Here is a 21,579-nt window from a genome sequence, read left to right on the forward strand (position 1 = left end):
CAGGCAGATCGCTGTGAATTGTGAGTTCGGAGGCCAGCCTGGTCTACAAAGTGAGTCCAGGACAGCCAAGGCCACACAGAGAAATCCTGTCTCAGAAAACCAACCAACCAAACAAACAAACAAAACACCATAAGCCAGGAATGGTGGTACATACCTTTATCAACAAACACACACACACACACACACACACACACACACACACAAACCCCATACCAATATATACCCTAACTCAGCAGACAGGAAAGCCCTCATTACTATGGATTCCACTGCCTAAGGGCCCCAGACATCAGAAGAAATTAGGACAGGGCATTAAACTCCTATAGCCAGCTGGTTACTGAACTTTTTAGGGTATTTCATAATAAAGGCAAGACCGGCTAACTGAGATAAAAGGTTGGCTACCACATGCCAGGTTTCATCCTCAATCTATTTATCCCTCTAAGTTAGCACACCAAAAAGCCTTCACCAAAGCTGAGAAATTGCCTACAGTCTGTGAAGTCCAAATCAGTGTACCTTTTGGCACCCAGAGGGTTATTGACAATGCAAGTGCCCTAACTTTTCCAGTCAGGTGCAAGCACATGAACCAAAGGCCCCTCATGGCCTCTCCGAGAGACGATTCTGCAATGGAATCATGGGGCTGGAGCATCACACATTCCCAGGAATTGAAGTTGGCATCACATATAAAGAGGCTTGGTCACCCCCCTAGACATGACATGGAAAAAGATAATTCTTATTTATTTATTTATTTTTGGTTTTTTGAGACAGGGTTTCTCTGTGTAGCCTTGGCTGTCCTGGACTCACTTTGTAGACCAGGCTGGCCTCGAACTCACAGTGATCCACCTGCCTCTGCCTCCCAAGTGCTGGGATTAATTTCAGTTTTTCTTTCTTTTCTTTTTTTTTAATAATTTATTTAGTTTTATTTTATGTGCATTTGTGTGAAGGTGTCAGATCCCTTGGAACTGGAATTACAGACAGTTGTGAGCTGCCATGTGGGTCCTGGGAATTGAACCCGGGTCCTTTGGAAGAGCAGGCAGTGCTCTTAACCACTGAGCTATCCCTCCAGCCCCCAGTTTTTCTTTTAGTAAGGTAAAAATAAAAATGGCACACTCTCTCTCCTCTTTCTGTATCTCTCTATCTTCTCTCCTCCTCCTCTCTTCTGCCTTTCTCTACCTCTGCCTCTCTCTTCCTCCCTTCCTCTGTCTGGCGGCTGAGAGCTGCTTCCAATAAACCTGCATTTATATAATAAAAAATTAATAAAATAAAAATGTCTCTAAGTTGTTGACAAACTTTCCTGTCTTTCTACTTACTAGATGCATTCTTTATAATTTAATATCATTATTGTGTGTGCATGTAGCATGTGTATACTTTTTTCTTCGAGACAGGGTTTCTTCTGTGTAGCCCTGGCTGTCCTGGACTCGCTCTAGAGACCAGGCTGGCCTCGAACTCACAGAGATCCACCTGCTTCTGCCTCCCCGAGTGCTGGGATTAAAGGTGTGTACCACCCCTGCCTGTTCTGTATGCCTGTATTTCTCTCTCTCTCTCTCTTTTTTTTTTTTTTTTTTTTTTTTTTTTTTTTGGTTTTCGAGACAGGGTTTCTCTGTGTAGCCTTGGCCGTCCTGGACTCACTTTGTAGACCAGGCTGGCCTCGAACTCACAGCGATCCGCCTGCCTCTGCCTCCCGAGTGCTGGGATTAAAGGCGTGCGCCACCACGCTCGGCTTTATGCCTGTACTTCTATGTGGGTTTTGGGGATAGAAGTCAGGTTATCAGAGGTATAGGGCAAGAGTCTACCTGCTGAGCCATCTTCCCTGGCCAATTTCTTAGATGTTTAAGTTACAATATTCAATGCTTTCTTTTTTGTGATGTATTTGTTGTGTGCATTAGTGTTTTGCCTGCATATATGTCTATTAAGGGTGTTGGATCCATTGGAGCTGGAGTTATAAACAGCTATGAGTCACCATGTGGATGCTGGGACTTGAACACAGGTCCTCTGGAAGAGCAGCCAGTGCTTTAGCTCCTGAGCCATCTCTCCAGCCCAGTGAGGATCAGGGACCAGGGGTAGGGGGATGAGTGACAACAGAGCACCCTGGGACTCAGATTCCGGAGACCAGAGTCAAGGTGCCAATCTAACTTTATTGTGCAGTGTACAAGCCTCTATACAATTGAAGGCTCCATCAGACCATCCCATGCTAGCCTCAAGCACCAATAGCAGTCAGTCAGGTTGGGGTAGCTACAAGGAAATGGAGGTGGGGACGGTGGGAAGGTCACTTCTGGAGACTTCTGTGGAAGGGGGAGCAGTCACTGCCCTAGCCTCCTATCCATTTTTGAGACTCCACTAGTGTGCTAGGAGTCCCTGGTAGATCAACACTGTGGCAGTGGACCAGGACCGCTGGAGGAGTCTTGGGAACCGCTGATGTTTCTTTCACTCCCTTCACTCCCTATGGGCCTCCAGAAGGCTTATCTCAACACTCCCCACACAGCCCCACAATAGCCAACGCTTTCCACATTTCACATATAATAACATGTTGTTAGATTTTGAGTCAGTGTTTCTAACTCAAGAGCCTAACAAACTTGAAAAGTATGCAACTCCTTATGTTCAAAACATTAAGGTTTTCTTTTTAAAAAGTTGTTGCACTCCTAGAAATATTTACAAAAAGCTGGTTTAAAAACAAAAACACGCTGGGCGGTGGTGGCGCACGCCTTTAATCCCAGCACTTGGGAGGTAGAGGTAGGTGGATCCTTGTGAGTTCGAGGCCAGCCTGGTCTATAATTCAAGTCCACGACAGCCAAGGCTACACAGAAAAATCCTGCCTTGAAAAACCAAAACCAAAATCAAAGATTTAAGGCAGGAGGAGTGGTGGCGCACGCCTTTAATTCAGCACTCAGGGAGGCAGAGGCAGGCAGACCTCTGAGTTCGAGGCCAGCCTGGTCTAACAAAGCTAATTTCACACCAGTCAGGACTACACAGAGATACTCTTTCTCAAAATAAACCAAAAGCAAATTTTTTTTCAAAAGCAAATTTTTAAATTAAAAAATATTTTTAAATCGCCGGGCGGTAGTGGTGCACGCCTTTAATCCCAGCACTTGGGAGGCAGAGGCAGGTGGATATCTGTGAGTTCGAGGACAGCCTGGTCTACAAAGCCAAAGCTACACAGAGAAACCCTGCCTGGAAAAAGAAACAAGGTCACACTGAGAAGAGGGACAAAGACCTTAATACAAATGTTTCTTTAGAATATCTTCATTTCTGGCAGCCTGGTCACAATCCCATTCTCTGTTTTAGCACCACAGTCTTCTTGCCTCTGCCTCCTGAGTTCTAGGGTTATGGGTGTGTGCCACCACACCCGGCTAGCACCAGTCCTGAGGTGGCACATGTCTGTGTCTGAACCAAAATGTCAACTAAAATGAACGTAGAGATGAAGGGCAGAACATATTTCGTTAGCGTGAGGCACCACACCTAAGAATCATTTTTCGTGGCTCTTGGTTACTTTTAGAGGGGCTGGCACAAGCAACTCTGGATCATTGGTTGGAGACAGGGCTTCCTCATGAGGCCTAAGCTGGCCTCGAACTTGGGGTCCTTTCGTTTCAGCTTCACAGCTGTTGGGCTAGCAGGCAGGTGCTACCATGCCTACCATGACGTCATTTCAGTCTGACAGCCCACCCGCCCCCCACCTCTGAACAAATATTTTCCGAAGGCATTGCTAATTGACCATCTGGTGGTGTGGTTTGCTCTCCCTTTCCAGATTCATCCCGGTTGGTCTCATTCGACAGATGTCAAGGAGCTAGTGCTAATGAGCCCTTCAGGCTTGACTTAAACAACCGAGGCATAGAAAGGATAGCTCTTAGATCAGATGTACCTGAAGTTCATTCTACTTGGCCTGTGGGCAATGTCCTAGCGTCTCAAAAATGCTGTTCAGGTTCATTTATCAGAAGCTGTGCCTCTGTAGAACATTAACAGACAGTTCACTTAAGGCTCTACAAAACACAGCTATCAGGTATTACAGCTAACTATAATGCTTTATAAAAAACATCACCAGAGGCTGGAGAGATGGCTTAGCAGTTAAGAGCACTGGCTGCTATGCCAGAGGACCCAGGTTGAGCTTCCAGCAATCACATGCAGATTACATCCATCTGTATTTCCAGTTCCCTGGGGATCCAAATGCCCTAGGGACCCGGAGACAGCAGGATAAGTCATCACTAGCTGCCAAGAGACAACACATTCCCACTGTCACCATGAGTCACATATCTTCCCTCTCACATGGGCTACATTCCCTTATAGAAGGTCAGCCCCTCCTCTCTTCCCACCAGCCTCTCCCACCCCCCAATAAACCTCCCTCATGAGATCTGTTGCCTGATGTGACTTTACGGCATCTGTCACTTAGGTCATAACATTTGATTCCCAAGGGCACCAGGAAAGCATGTTGTGCATAGACATGCATGCGGGCAAAACATACAAAGAAATAATTCTTTTTGAAAAAAACACCAACAAAAGCAGAGCTACTTTGAAAAGTAAGCAATCAAATCCTAAATATTGTGGCAGGAAAGAACTATATAGAAACTACGGGGCACATGCCTGTAATCCCAGCACTCAGGAGGCAGACGCAGGTGAATCTCTGTGATTCCCCAGACCAGCCTGCTCTACAGAGTGAGTTCCAGGACAGCCAGGACTGTTATACAGAGAAACTCTGTCTCGAAAAACCAAAAAAGAAAGAAAGAAAGAAAGAAGTTACCTTTCTTTTGTTATTGTTTTTGTTTTGTTTTGAGAGATGGTTTCTCTGTTTAGCCCTGGCTGTCCTGGAACTCGCTCTATAAACCAGGCTGGCCTTGAACTCAGGAGATTGGCCTGCCTCTTCTTCCTAAATGCTGAGATTAAAGGCGTGAGCCACCACAGCACACTTCTAAAGCAACGTATAAATATCTTCGGTTTAGTAGAACAAACCAGAATATAAAGTTTCTAATGCCATTTCTTTAAGTCTGTAAGACAAAACATTGTCCAGAGAGCAGGAGGGTCTCCAAAAGTTCACTATTATCTGTTTTCAGCCAAGTGCAATTGGTTTCAGAAGCCAGTTACTAGAAGAACTAAAGGGGGAAAAATACCGAAAGTCTGATACAGCGTGAAAAGATTCCATTGTTTAGATTAGTGGTTCACTTAAAGGGGCCAAGTTACACCTAGCTGGACCAATGGGAGGCCTGTCCCTGTTAGTGCTCCATAACCCGTGATCCCATGAGTAGGCTTTGTTCTCCTCCAGGTGCTGTCATGTCACTTCTTGCATCTTGTCATCCCCAGGGCAGTAAGCTTAGGCAAGTCAGCCTGATACAGGGTCAAGGGGAAGTAGGGCCCTGGCCCGGTGTGCCCGGTGCTCAGGCTGACCCTAGCTAGCTGCAGCCCCAGCTATTGTCTCTTCTTTAGCTGCACCTGGCTGCTGGACAGTCACTGTGTATTTATTGTGTATAAATATATAAAGCTTAGACACACATCTCTACACATATCAAGGCAGATACCTAGGGTATTAAATGGACTACAGTCAACTCCAAGAAGTTTCTTCCAAAGCAGTCATCTGAAGACCACAACACAAACGGATCCCTAAATGATGCTGGACTTTCAGACAGTTCCCTAAGTAGCCAAAGGTTTGAAACACAAACAGCAGGAAAAAAATTTTTGGTTGTTTTTTTGGTTTGGTTTTTTGAAACAGGGTTTCTCTGTGTAGCCTTGGCTGTCCTGGACTCACTTTGTAGACCAGGCTGGACTTGAACTCACAGAGATCCACCTGTCTCTGCCTCCCTAGTGCTGGGATTAAAGGCGTGCGCCAGCAGAAAATATTTTTAAAAAAAATTTTTTTTAAACAACAACAAAACATTCTTGTTCTAGGCTCACCACAGAGAACAAAACAATTCCTTTCAGAAGGTGGCAGGCAGCCACGTACAGGATGTACGCACATATTATCTCCAATAGATAAATACCATGCAAAGCACAGATTCTTTAAAAAACAACTATCTTTGTCTATCTACCACGTATTAAGAGCTAATCAACTGCAGGTAAAGGAGCTGTCCTTTTGGGTTTTTTGTTTGTTTGTTTTTGTTTTGTGTTTAGAGACAGGGTTTCTCTGTGTAGCCTTGGCTGTCCTGGACTCACTTTGTAGACCAGGCTGGCCTCAAACTCACAGCAATCCGCCTGCCTCTGCCTCCCAAGTGCTGGGATTAAAGGCGTGTGCCACCATACCCGGCTAGGAGCTGTCCTTTTAATAGCACTAACTAGATGAAGTTTATAGAGGTTGGAAAAATGAAAGCTTTCAAAATTGTTTGACCTTTTTCTCCAAAATCACACACTCGTTGAAATGAGAACTCAAGACCACAGACACAGTCTACATTTGAAAAACAGTTAGCTGGTTTTAAATATTTTTTGTTGTTGTTGTTTTGTTCGTTTGTTTGTTTGTGAGACAGGGTTTCTCTGTGTTAACCTTGGCTTCCCTGGACTCAATTTGTAGACCAGGCTGGCCTCATCTGCCTCTGCCTCCCAAGTACTGGGATTAAAGAGATGCGCCACCATGCCTGGCTTTAAATCGTTTTTTAAATCAGTAAATTAAATCAAAGTATTGAGATGTTAGCTCTTAGGGAAGATTGATCAAAAGTCAAAAGTATGAAGCACAGAAAAAGCATTTGCAGAAACTGGATTTTCTAAGAAAGCTTATGTTTGATTTGAACTAGGCTATGCGGCCATGTTCACTTTTGCTCACCTGTAGGGTTCTCTCTCCCTCATAAACGCTGTAAAACGGCAAGTACCCACTGAGAGTCTCCTGTTGGCTCTGTTTCTTAACAATTAGACTTTATTATACAACCCAGCTATCTTTTTGTTTGTTTGTTTTTGTTTTTCGAGACAGGGTCTCTCTATGTTATCTTGGCTGTCCTGGACTCACTTTGTAGACCAGGCTGGCCTCCAACTCACAGCAACCCGCCTGCCTCTGCCTCCCGAGTGCTGGGATTAAAGGCGTGCGCCACCGCGCCTGGCTCAACCCAGCTATTTTACACAAGAGGGAAAAAGGGTTAAAGGGAAACAAGAGCAAACCTTTCAGTGTCTGTTCCACGGGATGGATCCCTAGGTGGCTCTGGCCTGTCCAGCCCATATGCTGGTCGTCTCCCCGATCCACGTGTGCTCCTGCCCGAACCTGTAGCCCTTTTCCTTCCTCTCCACCTGCGTCTGTCTTGTGCACAAGGGTGGGTCTCCTCCCAGGATCCCTCTTCCCATTGATGTTTAATTAGAAACACAATCACAGGGCTGGAGTTTCCGGTCTATTTTTTTTAATTCCAGACCCAGGATGCTGCCTCCCAGTCTTCAGTAATGTCCATCTCAGTGGGGTGTCGGTGGTGTTTCCAAGCAGTGGAGCCGCGCCTAGATTGCCTTCACCTGCGATACTGTCTACACTCCTTCCGCAGTCTCTCATTTATTTACTTTCCAAAAGTAGCTTTCTCACTCAGGAGGCAGAGGCAGGCGGATCTCTGTGAATTCTAGGCCAGCCTGGTCTACAAAGAGAGCTCCAGGATAGCTAAGGCTATTACACAGAGAAACTCTGTCTCGGAAAACCAAATAAATAAATAAAATAAAAGTGGCTTCCTGCAACCTTAATTAATCAGGGGCACACTCCACCCAATAGACCATAAACTAAGCTACTAACCTCTACTTCATTAAGGCTTATATATACATACATACACACACACACATATCATGCAGCATTTTTTAAAGATTTATTTATTTAATATTTGTACCGTATTCTGCCACATGTATGTCTACACACCAGAAGAGGACACCAGGTCTCATTACAGATGGTTGTGAGCCACCATGTGGAATTGAACTCGAGACCTCTGGAAGAGCAGTCAGTGCTCTTAACCTCTGAGCCATCTCTCCAGCCCTCATGCAGCATCTTAACAAGCAGACTGCAAAAGAAAAAAAAAAAAGACACAGTTTTCCAGCTGGGCGTGGTGGTGCACAACTTTAATCCCAGCACTCTGGGATGCAGAGGCAGGTGGATCTCTGAGTTCAAGGCCAGCCTGGTCTACAAAGCCAAGGCTAACAGAGAAACCCTGTCTCAAAGAGAGAGAGAGAGAGAGAGAGAGAGAGAGAGAGAGAGAGAGAGAGAGAGAGAGAGAGAGAGAGAGAGAGAGAGATCGCTGGATCGCAGCCCGCCAAAATGAAGTTCAACCCCTTCGTGACTTTTGACCGGAGCAAGAACCGCAAACGCCATTTCAATGCCCCTTCTCACATTTGGAGGAAGATCATGTCTTCCCCCCTCTCCAAAGAGCTGAGACAGAAGTACAATGTCCGGTCCACGCCCATCCGGAAGGATGACGAAGTGCAGGTTGTCCGAGGACACTACAAAGGACAGCAGATTGGCAAAGTGGTCCAGGTATACAGGAAAAAATACGTCATCTACACTGAACGAGTGCAACGAGAAAAGGCTAAAGGTACAACTGTCCACATGGGCATCCATCCCAGCAAGGTGGCCATCACCAGGCTAAAGCTGGACAAAGACCAGAAGAAGATCCTGGAAAGGAAAGCCAAGTCCCGCTAAGTAGGAGAGAAGGGCAAATACAAGGAGGAAAGGATCCAGAAGATGCAGGAGCAGAGGCCTCTTATGTACAGCTCTCAGGAAGACTGTTTTAGTAGTAAAAAAGAAAAGAAACAAAGAAAAAAGGCACAGTTTTCTTTCTTTCTTTCTTTCTTTCTTTCTTTCTTTCTTTTTGGAGGAGGGAGAGGGCAGTTTTCTCAAGACAGGGGTTTTCTTGTAGTTTTGGCTGTCCTGGACTTGCTTTGTAGACCAGGCTGGCCTCGAACTCAGGAGATCTGCCTGCCTCTGCTTTGTGAGTGCTGGGATTAAAGGCGTGTGCCACCATGCCTGGCTAGCATCACAATTTTTAATACACAAGATGATTAACAGTAGGTGAAGTCTATTGTAACACCAAGCTTTCTAAAAATCAAGTCCCAGTACTCCACAGAAACATAACTATTTGACCAGAGAAATACTCAGGAGAAGATGGAGAAGGCATCTTATGTTCTATCAAAAAATAAACAAACAAACAAAAATATCAGAAAATAAGCAAGCTATCAAATGAACTTGACAATGAAATTGTTGGCTACATCACAAGAGCAGTATCTTAGTAAATACGAACATTGAGAATAATCCAACAAACACAGACTCTCAGTCTAACATTTCACCTTTGTGAACGATACTGTTGTTTGTTTTTTTATTTTGTTTTGTTTTTTGTTTTGAAACAGGATTTCTCTGTGTATCCCTGGCTGTCCTGTACTTGCTCTGTAGACCAGGCTGGCTTTGAACTCACAGAGATCCACCTGCCTCTGCCTCCTGAGTGCTGGGATTATAGGTGTGCACCACCACTTTTGGCTGTTTTTTATTTTTGAGACATGGTTTCTCTGTGTAACAGAGCTCTGGCTGTTCTGGACCTCATTCTATAGACCAGGCTAGCCTGGAACTCACAGAGATCTGCCTGCCCCTGCCTCCTGAGTGCTGGGATTATAGGCCTGCACTACCACCACCTAGCTGGGAGTAGAGCCATGTCAGAATGCCTTTAACGCCTTTAATCCCAACAATGTGGAGGCAGAAGCAGGCCTCTCGAAGTAGTTCAAGGCCATCCTGGTTTACTGAGTGAGTTCCTAAGACAGTCAGAGCTGTTACACAGAAAAATCTTGTCTCAAAAACCAAAACCAAAAAAGTCTCATCAGGTAGCAGGCTTACCCATTAACTCACCTATCACTATTGCTGATGTGCAAACTAAACGTTGCTCTCCTGGTGTACTAACTTTTGGAGAGATCCTTTCTTTAGTATGTTAATAGGGACACAAGAAGTTGACTTGAAGAAGTTCCAGGAGCATCAGAGCAAATCTCAGCCCTTTGAGGAACTTTCACTGGAGAAAGAACTTGTTCAAACATAGGATTTTCCCCGTCTATTCTCTCCTTAAAAACCCAGGAGACAGCCGGGCGTGGTGGCGCAGGCCTGTAATTCCAGCAATCGGGAGGCAGAGGCATGCAGATCGCTGTGAGTTCAAGGCCAGGCTGATTTACAAAGTGAGTCTAGGACAGCCAAGGCTACACAGAGAAACCTTGTCTCAGAAAACAAAACAAAACAAAACAAAACCCAGGAGAACACCACTTCCCACTTTGAAAATTGGGGGTTGCAAAAAAACCAAAACCAAAACCAAAACAAAACAAAAGAAAATTGGGGGCTGCATATGGTTTCTACCAGTTATTTGCTTCCAATTTGTTTTGTTATAGGCTGCATATAGTAGGACTTGCAGGTACCAAAACCACACTAGCTTTGGAGGCCCCTGTCTCTTTTTTCCCATGCTAAACGGTCCTAGAACTTCCTTCTGAATCTTGTCATGTCCCCATATCACAGAGACAAAGGACCAAGGAAAGGGAACACTAGCAACCAATTGGATACCAAAACACATTATTTACAACACAGTGTATTATCTCTTTGTAATTATTTTAAGGGGAAAATTCGTTTTCTCCAATTGTCAATACAAGGTTGGGCATGGTGGCACATGCCTTTAATCCCAGTACTTGGGGAGGCAGAGGGCCGGCCTGGTCTATAAAATGAGTCCAGGATAGCCAAGGCTAAACAGAGAAACCCTGTCACTAAAAATCAAAAACAAGCCAAGCGGTGGTGGCGCACGCCTTTAATCCCAGCACTCGGGAGGCAGAGGCAGAGGCAGGTAGATCGCTGTGAGTTTGAGGCCAGCCTGGTCTACAAAGTGAGTCCAGGACAGCCTGGGCTATACAGAGAAACCCTGTATCGAAAAACCAAAAAAAAAAATTTTTTTTCCTTTCTTAAAAGGATTTATTTTGTTTTTGAGACACTATGTAGCCCTAGCTGTCCTGGAACTTGCTATGTAGACCAGGCTGGCCTCAAACTCACAGAGATCTGCCTGCATTTGCCTCCCAAGTACTGGCATCAAAGATGTGTGCCACTACATCTGTCTGAAATATTAATTTTAAGGTTCTCTCATAAAAATGATTTGTGTCTGGGGCTTTCAACTATTAATAATGGAAACTTGGCTTGAGAGAAACATTCTGATTAGAAAATTTATGAAGGACAACCTAAAGCTAGCTAAACATATTTTTAAGTGTTGAAAATATCTGAACAGGGCTTGCTAGACAAAGTGTACAGTGAAAAGACTGCTTTCAGAGTTGACCTGGAGCTGGAGAATCTTCTGTCTTAGTTTGTTTCAAATGTACATGTATTGATAGTAGTTTCTTCTTGTTTGTTTGGTTTTTTTTTTTGTTTTGGTTTGGGTTTTTTTCCACACAGGGTTTCTCTGTGTAGCCTTGGCTGTCTTGGACTCGCTCTGTAGACCAGGCTGACCTCGAACTCACAGTGATCTGCCTGCCTCTGCCTCCCGAGTGCTGGGATTAAAGGCATACGCCACCATGCCCGGCAGGACAACATTTTCATGGTTATATAAACCATGGAAGTGAGACCTACCTATTCCAAATGCTTCCACCAAACTGCAGTGGCTCAAGAGAGCCCCAATTTTCCTGTCCCAGTATTGGATGCCCCAAATAGTTCAACTTTATGTGTTTATCTTTTCTTTTCCTTCTTTTTTAAAAATTTATTTATTTATTACATATACAGTGTTCTGCTTACATGCATGCCTGCATACCAGAAGAATCCTTTTTTTTAAGGGGGGGGCGAGTGAGCTATCTTTTTTTTTAAGTCAAGCCACCTTCCCTCCTCGAGTTGGCAGACCCCTTCTATGTGGGACAGAGCAGGGGAAAAGACAAAGCCAAGAGAGGATGCCGACAGGTTGCCCTGAAGCTTCCTGCCTCCACTATCACTGCGCACCTTCACTTTTGAGTTATGGTCGGGTTCCTAATGCTTCACCACCGCTCTCTAGCTTTACAATGACAACCCACTCCTCTTCAATGGAAGAGCATCTAAAGACAAAGTCGATCCCCAAATGGCAACACCCAAAGATTCAAGACATCCCAAAGGCAAGCAGGAAGGCAAAAGTTGACCAGGGAGAGAGAGACTAAGCAAGGGTCAGAGCTTCTGAGAGTCTAAATGAAGTCCAAACACGTTGTCCTGCTTCATTGAGATGGAAAAGGGAAAATGTCCCTGGAGGAAATGCTCCAGCAAATCTGGAAACTTTCTTCTTTCCTTTTCTTTCAACCTGGACTCACCTCAATACGAGTAGTAGACACACCCAAAATGTGTCTTTATCCCTTCATGAATGTCATTTTGTTATCAAACTTTGGGGTTCACAAGCCATGCTCCAATTTATGTCTACCTACTCATTCACAATAAACCAATTAAAAGAGCCAACTCAAAAATCGAAAGCAGTGCCGGGCATGGTGGTGCACGCTTTTAATCCCAGTTCTCCGGAGGCAGAGGCAGGCAGATCTCTGTGAGTTCGAGGCCAGCCTGGTCTATAAATACAGCCCAGAGAGTCAGGACTACACAGAGAAACCCTGTTTCAAAAAACCAAAAAAAAAAAAAAAGGGGGAAAAAAGAAAAAAAAAAGAATAGTGGAATAGTGGAATTTGGACAGGTGGCACACGCCTTTAATCCCAGCACTCAGGGAGGCAGAAGCAGGCAGATCTCTGTAAGTCCAAGGCCAGCCTGGTCTACAGAGTGAGTCTAGGACACAGAGCTGTTACACAGAGGAACCCTGTCTCAACAATAACAGCAGAATAGTGGAATTGGCCTTGGTGTTCAAGGCTTAAGGGTCAAAGCTACAAAAGATAAAAGGGATAAAAAGATAGCCAATATTTTGGCTCTCATTCTCCATGCTCAGCTAGAGTCCAGACGATGTCAGAATCCCTTCTAAAAGGACCAGCTAACTCAGGGGAATCACAATTTTAGAGACAATAGGCTAAAGCTAAAACTAAAACTAAAACTTAAAAAAAAAAAAAAAAGCAGAATCCCAGGGCTGGAGAGATGCTCAGTGATTAAGAGCACTGACTGCTCTTCCAGAGGGCACAGGTTCAAGTCCCAGCACCCACATGACAGTTCACAGTTGTCTGTAACTCCATGACCTGACATACAGACATACATGGCAAGCAAAATACCAGTGCACATAAATTAAATAAAATTAGATGTGTTAAAAAAAAAAAAAAAGGAGAATCTCCCACTCACTCACTAATCAAACTCTGGCTGCTTGAAGTCTGACTCCAGTGACTTGTGTGTGATGTCTTTCTTTTATAAGATTTGTTTTATTTAGGGAGAAGAAGCGATGACTCAGTAGTTAAGAGCACATGTTGCTCTTGCAAAGGCCCCGGTATGCACATAGTGACTCACAACCGTCTCTATCTTCAGTTCTAAGGGATCCCATGGCTTCTCCTGACTTCTGAGGGCACCAGACATTCAACACAGTGTACATACTTAAATGTAGGCAAAGCACTCATACACATAAATAAATATTCCAATAGTAAAATGCTGGGAAGCAACTTCAGGTCCTCTGCAAGAGCAGTATGAAGGCTGCTAGAAATTCTATCTAATAAAACAGTGAGCTAGCCGGGCATGGAGGCGCACGCCTTTAATCCCAGCAGTTGGGAGGCAGAGGCAGGCGGATTGATGTGAGTTCGAGGCCAGCCTGGTCTACAAAGTGAGTCCAGGATGGCCAAGGCTACACAGAGAAACCCTGTCTCGAAAAAACAAAAAACAAACAAAAACAGTGAGTTATCGTTACCTGCTCATATATGATCCCAAACAAAAGACCCGTGGATACAACGCCAGGAAGCTTAACTGTTATAAAAGGACCCCATTTCTTCTTGGGGGTAACTTTCCCTGCTTTGTTTCTATGGTGTATATTCTTTTTCTTTTCATCTTTCATTCTTTTCTTTCAAACAGGAGCTCATGTAACCCAGGCTGATCTTATACTCACAATGAAGCCAAGTAATGCTGGGAGTATAGCTTTGTGGCACTAAGCCCAGTCTGACCTGTGCTAGGAAGTGAGTCCAGGGCTACATCCCCCACCTGATATAAAAGGTTTTAGTGCTCGCTTCGGCAGCACATATACTAAAATTGGAACGATACAGAGAAGATTAGCATGGCCCCTGCACAAAGATGACACGCAAATTCGTGAAGCGTTCCATTAAAAAAAAAAAAAAGTTTTAGTTTAGTCTAGGTTTTTTTTTCCTTTGGTTTTTGTTTGTTTGTTTGTTTGTTTGTTTTTGGTTTTTCAAGACAGGGTTTCTCTGTGTGGCTTTGGTTGTCCTGAACTCGCTTTGTAGACCAGGCTGGCCTCGGACTCACAGAGATCTGCCTCTCAAGTGCTGGGATTAAAGGCGTGCGTCACCAAGCCTGGCTTAGCTTAGTTTTTAAAAATATTTTTAAATTTTATTCATTTTCATTTTATGTGCATCAGTGTTTTGCCTGCATGCATGTCCACATGAAGTTGTCAAATCTTGGAGTTACAGACAGCTTTGAGCTGCTATGTGAGTGCTTAGATTTGAACCTGGGTCCTCTGGAAGAGCAGTCAGCGCCCTCAAGCACTGCGCCATCTCTCCAGTCTCCGGTTTCAGTTTTGTTTCGCTTCGTTTTGAGTCCTAGGTTCACTCTGGGGGCCTGGTTGGCCTGGAACTCAGAAAGATCTGTCTTTCTCACTGTCCTAAGCACTTTCACTATAGATACGCGCTACCCGGAAGTCCTGAGAGCGCTCCGCACCTTCTGTGGCTCTGAGCAGCAACATCCGTCGGGAGCATGACTACGGTGTGACCTGTAACAAGCGTAGACCGGCACCCCACCTTCTATGATGCTCCTCCCTATATACCCCTCTCGGTGGCTCTTGGGTCTCTCCTGGGGACATTCGCACTACAGAAGCCGCCTGAGAAACATATGCTGCATCTGCGCTCCAGGAGGGAGGCCCTTCTCAAAAACCAGGAGGACGGGACCAAGGACCAAGAAGGCACTTTCACTGGTAGGAGACCCTAGATATCACTCTCTTTGTCCTCTTTTTCTTGATCTTCGCCTTCTTTAATCAGGGGAAGGGGGAGGGGAGGGGAGGCGAGAGAGAACCAGCCCAAGAAACCTGCCTTTCTTGACCTTTGAACTACTGCTCTTGGGTTGAATTGGTAACCGCTGGTGGTGTTCTCATGTTCCCAGCACCCTCCCACTCTCGCCGGTGATCACACACGTCTCCTACACTCCTAAAGCCAGAAATTTATGTGCTTTCCAGAGTCTCCTGGACACCTACTTGTTTCTAGAAGTTACCTTCCAGATATCATCTTCCCAAACACTTGCTCTGGTTTTATCGGGAAAGCCCAGAGCAAGATTGGTTTTGTCCCCTTAGATTGGTTTTGTCCCTTGACACGCCGTTTGTTTCACGGGGAGCTTCCACCATCACCTTTGAAACATGCCATGTAACTGGTTGTCTGCTAACAAAAGAAAAGCTTTTTTGTTTTGTTTTGTTTTTTGAGACATTGTTTCTCTGTGTAGCCTTGGCTATCTTGGACTCACTTTGTAGACCAGGCTGGCCTCGAACTCACAGCGATCTGCCTGCCTCTGCCTCCCAAGTGCTGGGATTACAGGCATGCACCTCGATCGCCTGATCTCAAAAGAAAAGTTTGGGGGGGGTATGTTGCATGAAACTTGTCTTTCTGGGTTCCCTCAAGCCTCAGGTAGGACCTAATTAAACATCTAGCAGATGCTGGGGATGTAACTCAGTGAGAGACTACAAAGGGTACTGGGTTTAGTCCCCAGCTTTGATGTCTTTGTCTCTACCAAGAAAAAAGCTGGTGAAAGACTACCTGTTCCACATCACCTTCCTCATGTGGGGGAAAACAAAGCCCCTTGAGGATGACCTTGGTGGAAGGTGATATGTGGGCATAAAAGCAAAAGAGTAAATAATTTGTCTAGCCTGATATAAAAGGGTTTTTTAAAAAAGCTGTTTCAGTGTGTTGGAGAGTCGGCTCAGAGGTTAAGGGCTTTGCCTGCTCTTCCAAAGGACCCGGGTTCCATTCCCAGCATCCACACGGCAGCTCATACCTGTCTGTAATTCCAGTTCTGGGGATCTGACACTCTCACATAGACATACATAGAGACAGAACACAGTTGTACGTTTTTTTAAAAAGCAGTATATTCCTTTAATCCTAGCACTCTGGGATATCTATAAAGGCAGCCTGGTCTTCAAAGTGAGTCCAGGACAGTCAGGTCTGTTATACAGAGAAACCCTGTCTCCAAACAAACAAACAAACAAACAAAAAAACCCCCCAAACCCAACAACAAAACCGAATGCTTGTCCAGTGTCCAGGGAGATTAGAAAAGGGTATAGGATCCTTTGGTTCTGGGTTTCCCAATGGTTGTTAGGTACCATGTGGATTCTAGGAACCAAACCCAACTCCTCTGCAAGAACAGTAGGTACTCTTAACTTCTGAGCCATCTTGGTATGGTTTGGTTTGGTTTTCTAAGACAGAGTTTGTCTGCGTAGCCTTGGCTGCCCTGGACTCACTTTGTAGACCAGGCTGGCCTTGAACTCATAAAGATCTGCCTGCCTCTGCTTCCCCAGTGCTGGGATAAAGGGTGTGCGCACCACACCTGGCTTATAAAATTTAATAAAGAGGGCTAGTGAGTTGGCTCCGCAAGTAGAGGTACTTTCTGCTGAGTCTAACTGTTTGAGTTCAATCCCCAGGACCAACGTGGCAGAACCAACTCCCGAAAAGCTCCTCCTCTAACCTGCACACTAACACCATGGCACTACGTACCTACACACAATACACAGAATATAAAATAGAATTGTAAAAATGTTTATGCTTGACCTGGTGGTGGTGCACACCTTTAATCCCAGGGAATCAGAGACAGGCAGATCTCTTGAGTTCAAGGCCAACCTGGTCTACAGAGTGAATTCCAGGACAGCCAGGGCTACACAGAAAAACCCTGTCTTAAAAAACACACATCAGTGCTCGCTTCGGCAGCACATATACTAAAAGTGGAACAATACAGAGAAGATTAACATGGACCCTGCACAAGAATGACACACAAATTCATGAAGCGTTCCATAGTTTTGAGGAGACATACTTTAGATTTTTTTAACTAGAGTTATAGGGATAATAACAACAATAATAATGATGATGATGACAGTATCTGTTCTGTTTGTATTTTCTAATTGTAACTGATAATGTAACCATGGACATGTAATGAAAAATATAAGAAATGAAACAACAAACAAACAAACAAACAAAAAGCCACACATGGGCTGGAGAGATGGCTCAGAGGTTAAGAGCACTGTCTGTTCTTCCAAAGGATCTGAGTTCAATTCTCAGCAACTACATGGTGGCTCACAGCCATCTATAATGTGATCTGGTGCCCTGCAGGTGAACATGACGGCAGAACACTGTATAAGTAATAAAAGTAATAAAAGAAAAAAGAAACCCACAAAAAAGACGTAAAAGATCTATCCTTTTTATACACCGTGGGGGCTAGAGTCAACACAGAATTGCATCAAAGCCAGGCATGGTTGTCCAAGACTGCAATCCCAGTCTTGGACAGTATCAGGAATTTAAAAGTCATCCTCAGCTACAAAGCAAATTTGAAGCCAGCCCGGGCTACTGTTATGTATTTTTTCCCATAGCAAACTGGGCTCTTTGAGTTTGTTATTGGTTTTAAAAAAAGTCTCTTTTGGGCCATCCTTTTTCATGTATTTTTTTTTTAAGCTGTTATCTCAGGCCACCCTTATCACAAGGCCAGCATGTTCAATCAGGAATGCTGCAGCTTCTGGAAGGACAGCCCACTCCTTCAGGCCAAAGATGCTTATTACGGAAGACATCTCTCAAGGCTGGGCATAGCGTTGCACTACTGTAATCCGTGCTCTCAGGACGCCGAGGCAGGAGGACCACTGCAAGCTCTCCTTCCAATAGACTAGCCCAGTATCGAAGGTAAGTTCCATGCCAGCCAGGGCTATAGAACAAGACCTTGTCTCCAAAGAGAGAAAGAAAAAAGGGGAAATGGGGGGGGGGGGGGGTGAAGGAGATGGGCATGCATAGCTAATGAAAAATCACAGAGCCCAACCTCCTCTTAGTAAACTGGGCATGAGAAAAAAAGAGGGTGTTTGGGATGGTGACATGGGCAGAAACTCCAACAGGAGGAACGGTGTTGCAGGAAGATTTTGAGTTCAGGACTAGCCTGTGCTACGTATGGAGATCTGTCCACCACACAAAAAGGTGGAAGGGGCAAATGTATTTATTGATCATGCCTCTAATTCCAACACTTGGGAGTATGAGGCAGGACTGAGTTCATGGCTACGTAGTGAGTTTCAGCTACACTTGGGCTACAGTGAGATCGTGTTGGGGGCAGGGGATGTAAAAGATAGACTCTTGATTTATAAAACTGGCCTGGCGTCTAACTCAGATTTGGCTCTCCATTCCTGTTTCCCTGACCCATTCCTCCTCCTTGTTCAATGCATATCTGCTTGAAGTGTCTCCCCTTCCCTGGCTTGATTTCATTCCCACTGTCTTTATGTAGTCACGGCTATTTAATATCATTCTTGTTTGTACTCTATTAGTTTTGCAGCCTGGCCTAGAGAGTGAGTCCAGGACAGCAAAGGCTACACAGAGAAACCCTGCCGCCCCCCACCCCACGCCCCCCCAAAAAAGAAAATGTTTTTAGAAAATGAACTGCCAATACTAACTTGCTATAAAAGGTGGTTTGTGTCAGGTCTGGTGGTCTAGACCTCTAATTCTACCCTTGGTGGGAGGGGGTAGGGGTGGGGTGGGGTGGGGGCGGGGCGAGCAGAAAGAAGCATCACTTGGCTCACCAGTGAGTTTGAGGCCTGTCTCTGTTACATGAGACCCTGTCTCAAACCAGAAAAGTGAACAGACAATGGTAATACAAAAAAAGTCTGTCTATTTTTGGTTTTACTTATTTCTCAGATTTCAGTGGTGGTTTGTAGCCCCTCATGAAATGATTCAATGTAAGGATAAAGAACTTTGGCTCCCAAAGCTATTTCTAGCTAACACTTTTTTTTTTTTATAACTGAAAGGCATCAATTTATATATTCCTGATTTAAAAATGATGGTTTGGGGGGGGGGCGTTGTTTTGTTTGCTTGGTTGGTTTTTGGTCTTTTGAGACAGGGTTTCTCTGTGTCGCCTTGGCTGTCCTGGATTTGCTTTGTAGACCAGGCTGGCCTTGAACTCACAGAGATCCACCTGACTGCTTCCCTGAGTGCTGGGATTACAGGTGTGCACCACTGTGCCTGGCTTGACACTGGAAGTCTTAACACTTTGAGATTGGGGCAGAATTGAGCTTGTTGAGTATCAAACAGTATGGGCATAATTTTCTATACTTCTTCACTTGGTAATTTAGCAAAAATTAAAAACATTTAAAATTATCTATATTTATGTGCATTGGTGTTTGGCAGCATGCCTGTCTGTGTGAGGGTGTCAGGTTCCCCTGGAACTGGAGTTACAGACAGTTGTGAGCTGCCATGTGGGTGCTGGGAATTGAACCTGGGTCTACTGGAAGAACAGTCATTGCTCTTAACTGCTGAGCCATCTCTGCAGCCTCCAAAAGTGTTTTTTTTTCTTTTCTTTTTTGAGACGGATCTATGTACCCTTAGCTGTCCTCAAGCTCACGTTGTACACCAGCAGACTGCTCTTGAACTCATAGAGATCCACCTGCCCCTGCCTAGGATTAAAGGTATATGCCACCACACTAGGCAAAAAAAAAAAAAAAAAAAAAATAGAAGAGGTAGAAAATAGAGGAGGCTTGCCGGTGGTAGCACACACCTTTAATCCCAGCACTTGGGAGGCAGAGGCAGGCAGATCACTGTGAGTTCAAGGCTAGCCTGGACTACAAAGTGAGTCCAGGACAGCCAAGGCTACACAGGGAAACCCTGTCTCAAAAAACCAAACAAAACAAATAGGGAGAAGAAAATAGAGGAGGCTCGTGCTACAAAAATATACATTGAAACTAAGGCTCTGGGGCTGGAAAAAAAATGGCTGAGGAGTTAAGAGCGCTTACTACTTTAGTGGAGAACCCAGATCAGGTGTCTCACAACTGTCTGTGACTCCAGTTCTAGGATCCAATGTCCTCTTCTAGTCCCCGCATGCACATGATGCACGCACACACACACACACACACACACACACACACACACACACACACACACACACACACACACTTTAAAAATATAAAATAAAGAAAATATTCCGAATTATCAGGGTCAGAGCCCAGGCCCCAGCAGCCTGAGTAATCTAAGCTCGGCCATCTATTCTCAATGTGCCTACTAGAAAGTCAAGTACTAGTGAAAAGCAGAGAAAGACCATTTATCCAATGTGGCCACATTAGGAAACGGATCAAGAGGTCACCTGAGCATGGTGGCGCACACCTTGAATCCCAGTCTTCAGGAGGTGGAGGCAGATGGATCCCTGTGAGTTCGAGGCCAGCCTGGTCTACAAAGCAGACTAGGAGTACATGAGAAACCCTGTCCCAAAAAAACACCAACAACAAAAGAATAAAGAAGTCTAATGTCCTTGTCCCCATCCCTGCTTTGTCTGTCTTCCAGGGTCCTGACAAGAAGTTTGGATTTAAATAGAATGCATGGGTATGCATAACTAAGCAGTCCTGTTCAAAGGCGTAGTACTGCCTACCATGCCCGTCAGGGCTCTAGTCTCTCTGGCAAGGTAGTCTGATGAGCTGTCAGAACCTTTAGCTGCCACTAGAGTCCCAGCCTTCTCCTTCACCTGGGGTGAGAGCCCTGGGAAGTCAGTCGTGCTAGCGGAAGCCAGTCCTGGTGAGTTCAAGGCCAGCCTGGTCTACAAAGAGAAAACAAGACAGCCAGGGCTCACAGAGAAACCCTGTCTTTCAAAAAACAAAACAGAGAGGGAGGGAGGGAGGGAGAGGGAGAGATTCTTTGACTCTATTTTCTCAACAGGCTGATAGTAGAAGGAAGGGCACAAATGTCTCTCCTTAGAATATCTCATCCTCTGCCAGGATGGTTACAGTCCAAGCTGGGCATGGTGCTTGCATCCCTGTGGTCCCAGCACTTAGGAAGCTATGGCAGGAAAATGTGTTTGAGTCCAACCTGGACGACATTGAGCTCTTGTCTCAAAATAATAATAGTAATAATCACAATGGCTTCTCTTCAGCATGTTTTGCCTTTTACAGGAAGAAAAACCACACAAGAGGCAAGGGAATAAACTTCTGTTAGTGAACAGAATTAATGTTGATGTGTTAACATGTCACTTCTATGTTTTGTTTTTAGGGCTGAGGTTTGAACCTCACAAATTCTGAGCAACTGCTCTATCACTGAACTACTCCCCTAGTCCTTTCAATTTTGTGTATGCATGTTTATTCTTTTTCTTTTTTTTTTAAGTTTTTTGAGACAGGGTTTCTCTGTGTAGTCTTGGCTGTCCTAGACTCATTTTGTAGACCAGGCTGGCCTTGAACTCATAGTGATCTGCCTGCCTCTGCCTCCTGAGTGCTGGGATTAAAGGTGTGCGCCACCATGCCTGGCTTGTTTTCTTTCTTTCTTTCTCTCTCTCTCTTTTTAGAGACAGGGTTTTTCTATGTAGTCCTGGCTGTCCCGAACTCACTCTATAGACCAGCCTGGCCTTGAACTCTGCCTCTGCCCCTGCCG

General features: G+C 44.9%; 1 protein-coding gene and 2 non-coding genes across 3 annotated transcripts; all 3 read left to right on the forward strand.

The window, feature by feature from the left end:
- The first annotated feature begins 8,176 nt into the window (after positions 1 to 8,176).
- LOC127185162 (60S ribosomal protein L26-like) lies at positions 8,177 to 8,557 on the forward strand. The gene has a single exon (XM_051141727.1). It carries the CDS (start codon positions 8,177 to 8,179, stop codon positions 8,555 to 8,557), a length of 381 nt encoding a protein of 126 aa, XP_050997684.1.
- Positions 8,558 to 13,999: 5,442 nt separating this feature from the next.
- LOC127185966 (U6 spliceosomal RNA) lies at positions 14,000 to 14,106 on the forward strand. The gene has a single exon (XR_007830232.1). It is a non-coding gene; the product is annotated as a U6 spliceosomal RNA (small nuclear RNA).
- A 2,795-nt stretch (positions 14,107 to 16,901) lies between these two features.
- On the forward strand, positions 16,902 to 17,008 carry LOC127185968 (U6 spliceosomal RNA). Its single transcript, XR_007830234.1, has one exon. It is a non-coding gene; the product is annotated as a U6 spliceosomal RNA (small nuclear RNA).
- The last annotated feature ends 4,571 nt before the right edge of the window (positions 17,009 to 21,579 follow it).

This window comes from Acomys russatus, chromosome X (genome assembly GCF_903995435.1).
Source record: "Acomys russatus chromosome X, mAcoRus1.1, whole genome shotgun sequence".
In the NCBI taxonomy this organism is placed as follows: domain Eukaryota; kingdom Metazoa; phylum Chordata; class Mammalia; order Rodentia; family Muridae; genus Acomys; species Acomys russatus.

What these genes read in the sequence shown, in the direction of transcription:
- LOC127185162 (XM_051141727.1), top strand. Translation starts at nt 8,177, where the DNA reads ATGAAGTTCAACCCCTTCGTGACTTTTGACCGGAGCAAGAACCGCAAA.